The sequence below is a fragment of the Heterocephalus glaber genome, unplaced genomic scaffold, assembly GCF_053883595.1.
Source record: "Heterocephalus glaber isolate CG9 unplaced genomic scaffold, H.glaber_assembly_v1.0 deba00001428, whole genome shotgun sequence".
In the NCBI taxonomy this organism is placed as follows: domain Eukaryota; kingdom Metazoa; phylum Chordata; class Mammalia; order Rodentia; family Bathyergidae; genus Heterocephalus; species Heterocephalus glaber.
In genome coordinates this window covers 25,959,117-25,963,636 of record NW_028258293.1, presented here as the reverse complement: position 1 = coordinate 25,963,636, position 4,520 = coordinate 25,959,117, and the positions used below count along the sequence as shown (strand labels likewise).

Genomic DNA, 4,520 nt, shown 5'->3' with positions numbered 1-4,520 from the left:
GTCATGAAATCTCTGCAGACCGACCAGCCTTGTCTTGGCTCAGAGAGGTGGGAGGAAAACAGCATCCATTCAAGTTGACATCTTTGGCTTTCAGGAAGGGAGGATGAAATGGAAGGTGGTTATTGCTCAGAAGGAGTGTCCCCTTCCATAAGCCCATCAGGAATCTGGCTCTCTGGTGTCCTTCCTCTCCCTGGGAGAGTCTGTAGCCCACTGTAGTGAGCTTCTGGCTCACTAGGTCTCATTCTTTTCAGAACTAAAAACTGGCCTAAGGCGGTCTGCTTCCGTCTTTTCTTTAACACTGTTCTGTAGTATGACATGACATTGTCATTAAGCAAGTGAATGCAATGGTTGACTTTTTCTCAGTCTGGTTGGATCTTCTCTACAAATATTTGTAGCTTTGTCCATTTTTTTAGGATTTCCTTTATTTCAGAGGAAGAACATGGCTGCACTGATTGTTGATATTCTCCTTCCTCTTCAGAAAGCTTCTCACCTGCAATTTTCTGAAGTTGCTGAAGTTCCTCTGTAGACAGTTCCTCTGAGTGTTCCTCCAGCAGTTCCTTAACCTGCAAGCCTGTGCACTCTACTGTAGCAGCTCTTTTATCAGTGCTGGCTGCTTCACCATGCCTAGTCATGCTACAAACCCCAGTTCTCACTTTAAAATTGTGAAACCACCCCCTACTAGAACAAAATGTTTCACCATTATCAGGCATTGATGGATTATCCTTTACAAGATCTGCATTTATAGCCCTAGGTTTTTCACAAATTATAGATTCAGATAGGATGTAACCTGTCATCTGTCTTTCATTTATCCACTCTAATAACAGCCTTTCTACCTTGTCTAATACTGTTGATCATGACTTACTAATCTGAGTAACTCCTTTAGCTACACTAGCTTCTTTATACAAATCTTTTCTCTGTAAGTTTGTCGAAGTGGTGAATTTCGACATGCTGCACATATTAGCGAGATCGGTAACATGAATGCCACTCTCATATTTCTCCACAATTTCCTTCTTCTTTTCAATTGTGATTGCTTTCTTGACCTCCCTTCCTTCCTTAGCTTCTTTTCTAGCTTTTTTGGGGCCATTCTGATAGTAGTAATCGAAGCGATTATATAAAGCACTGCCTGAAATCCTGTGAACAAACACCACATCTGGACTCAGACTGGTGCTTATATAGAGTTTCCTCGCATCAAGTCTTTGCTTACAAGCACACAAGCAGCTGGCACTCAGGTCAAAACTCAAGATGTTGGCCATTAATTTAATATTAAATTCTGGTGGTAACCCAAGCTGTTCCTTTGTGGGGCCGGTTGTAACTAGAGGGTCCACTTTGAGTAGAGCCAGGCACAGGAAGACTGCCTGGAGTTCAAAGCAGCCCTGGACTAAACCCAGATCATGATGCAGCGGCTGCAGTGATGATGTCCAGCTCCAGAGTGCAGCCCTGGCCCCAGGCAGCGGTTTTTGTCACTGTTGCAAAGCATAGGGCGGCTGTCCCTTCTTCCAATTTTTAAAACATATATAACAAACACATTCCCGGTTAATTTTTTATTTTTTTGGTACTGGGCATCAAACCCAGGACCTTGCATTTGCGAGGCAGGCAGCAGAACCATTTAGCTAAATCCCCAGCTCCTGTGTTGATTCTTTAGAGGGAAAAAGCAAAGAGAAATCAAGACACCAGAGCATAAACTGTTTCCTCATCTTTTCTTTGTAGACATCTCCCTTTTAGCTAGTTTCTCCAGACTCTGAATAAACCATCTTTTCTTTATTTTTCTCTCTTCATTTTGTTAAATAGTCACCTTCTAGAGCATTCTGCCACTCTTCACTAACTGGTGAATGTATCTTCTTCCTTTCTGGTGATAACCTCTTCTTCTGGAATCTTATCTTCAGCTCAGTGAAAGAAGGAGGAGGCCTTTGCCAAGTTCTGTCGCTGGGTTATTAGATACACAAACCGAGTTTCAGTAGAATTTCATCTTTCAGAAGTAACCTTATTTCCACCTCCAGAAGTCCCATCTTTCATATCCTACATCTCTGCCTGGTGATTTTGGCCTGAAGATCAGAAACTTTACCTCATCCAGTAGTTAACAAGGGTCACAAGTTTAAGTTATATTTACTATGGAGTCTAGATTGACTCAAAAGTCTGAGCCTGGATCTCAGCTCCAGTGGGTTTTCTTCCAGGAGCTGTCACTCTGTAAAGCATTATAATACAGTCACAACGGTCGCTCATAAAATTCCTGCAGAGGTAAAAACCAAAAGGGTATAGAGCTGCCTAGGTCAATTCATTCACTGATGCAAGAACATCAGCACTTGTGTGTCATTCTGCAAAAAGATATTCATTCATTCAAATATGCATTTTTGCTTGTGCTTGGTAAAATTTCATGGACATTGTAGCATAACATGCCATTTATAGTGCACAATTCTGTGATTGTTTCTAAAAGTTTATTGTATAGCACCTAGTCAATGAGTTTATTTTTTATTATATGATGTAAAAGTGAAATATTGTCCTTTCTTTCCAGGAAACAAAAGTTCTGCTGCATTTTTGGGGCACAGATGAAAAAGTTTATTTACAAATAGCCATGCTAACATTTCATAATGTTTGCTCAGTACTCAGCTCCTTCCGCCTCACGGGCATCCCAGGACTGGAGTCCCTGCACATCTGGCTCTCTATCCCCTTTGGCTCCATGTATTTGATGGCTGTGGTGGGAAATGTCACCATCCTGGCTGTTGTAAGCTTAGAGCGTAGCCTGCACCAGCCCATGTACTTCTTTCTTTGTATGCTGGCTGTCATTGACTTGGTTTTGTCCTCTTCCACTATGCCCAAACTTCTGGGCATTTTCTGGTTTGGTGCTAGTGATATTGGCCTAGATGCCTGCTTGGGCCAAATGTTTCTTATCCACTGCTTTGCCACTGTTGAATCAGGCATATTTCTTGCCATGGCTTTTGATCGCTATGTAGCCATCTGCAAGCCACTACGTCATACCACGGTGCTCACCCATGCAGTGGTGGGTCGTTTGGGGTTGGCTGCCCTTCTGCGAGGAGTTCTCTACATTGGACCCCTGCCTCTGATGATCCGCTTGAGGCTGCCCCTTTATAAAAGCCATGTCATCTCCCACTCCTACTGTGAGCACATGGCTGTCATCACCTTGACATGTGGTGACAGCAGAGTCAGCAATGTCTATGGGCTGAGCATTGGCTTTGTAGTATTGGTCTTGGACTCCATGGCTATTGTTACCTCCTATGTGATGATTTTTAAGGCTGTAATGGGGCTGGCCACCCCTGAAGCCAGGCTTAAAACTTTGGGGACATGCAGTTCTCATGTTTGTGCCATCCTGATCTTCTATGTTCCCATTGCTGTTTCTTCTCTCATTCATCGATTTGGTCGCCATGTGTCTCCTCCAATCCACACTCTGTTGGCCAACTTCTATCTCCTCATTCCTCCAGTCCTTAATCCCATCGTCTATGCTGTCCGTACCAAGCAGATCCGAGCGAAGCTTCTTCAAATCCTGAAGATAAGAGCTAAGATCAGATGACTACAGCCCCCTCTTTTCTCTGAAGTAAGCTCCTGGGCAAGATGCTATTTGAATATGGAAGCCTTCTTCCCAATTGGGAACCTGTCAAGAAGTCTGAGATATTAGGCCCAATCTTAATAGTTCCAAAGGGATGATAAAATGGAGTATGGAACTAGGTTCTAAAGCCAGAAGGTAACTGTCCTCTAACTGGAGGATATTTGAGTTGCAAAGAAAGCAAACCAACAGTGACCTCAGTAACAAATAACAGCAAGTGTTTATTCTGTACTGTTCAGGTAATTCCTATAAATATCCTAAAATCTTATGAGATATTGCTCATATTTTATATTTGAAGAAGTAGGACAAGACATTCCTACTTTATGGACTGCATACCAAGTTATTTAGGGATGCTAGCTCAGTGTTATGGTTTAAGTTCACAACGCATTGTAGAATTATATACTAATAGTTCTTACTCAGTTTTTCTATAAACCAAGTCTTTTCAAAGTCTCCTTAGCTACAAAAACCATTTTGTCAGTTAACCACTAGCAATTGAAATGCTGCCAAAACTGCTTACACTAATAAAACATGTGCTCAAGAAGACTGACTTGCAGGTACATATGGAGATATCACTCATGACCAAATGTGGTCTGACAAAAGTTACAGGCTCAAAGATGGTAAATGAGAAAATGACTGTCTTACTTAGTATTGCCCTTGTTGTGTTTGTCTTTCCAGGACTGAAATACATGCATGCTCCAAGCAAGGGAAAAACCTTCTCTTTCCCACAGAAACTCTCCTTGATTTCTGATCAACCAGGAGGGCTTTTGTTCATAATATACTCTGTTCATTAATGGGTCAGCATGAAAAAAGTTACAAGTTTATATAATTCGTGCACACATTGACTTTACCCTCCAGATTACATGTTAAATTAATACTTAGGAAACTGTTAATGTGAATGAAGCACTTAGTTTCTATTGAAAATTACTGACATAATTACTATAAGGCAGCCATTTTACCATACAGA

The 4,520-nt window shown here is 41.7% G+C and overlaps 1 protein-coding gene across 1 annotated transcript; it reads left to right on the top strand.

Moving 5' to 3' along the window:
* The first annotated feature begins 2,440 nt into the window (after positions 1 to 2,440).
* Or52m1 (olfactory receptor family 52 subfamily M member 1) lies at positions 2,441 to 3,622 on the top strand. Its single transcript, XM_004863339.3, has one exon. The coding sequence runs from the start codon at positions 2,570 to 2,572 to the stop codon at positions 3,521 to 3,523; it is 954 nt and encodes a 317-aa protein (XP_004863396.2). The 5' UTR covers positions 2,441 to 2,569; the 3' UTR covers positions 3,524 to 3,622.
* The last annotated feature ends 898 nt before the right edge of the window (positions 3,623 to 4,520 follow it).

What these genes read in the sequence shown, in the direction of transcription:
- Or52m1 (XM_004863339.3), top strand. Translation starts at nt 2,570, where the DNA reads ATGCTAACATTTCATAATGTTTGCTCAGTACTCAGCTCCTTCCGCCTC.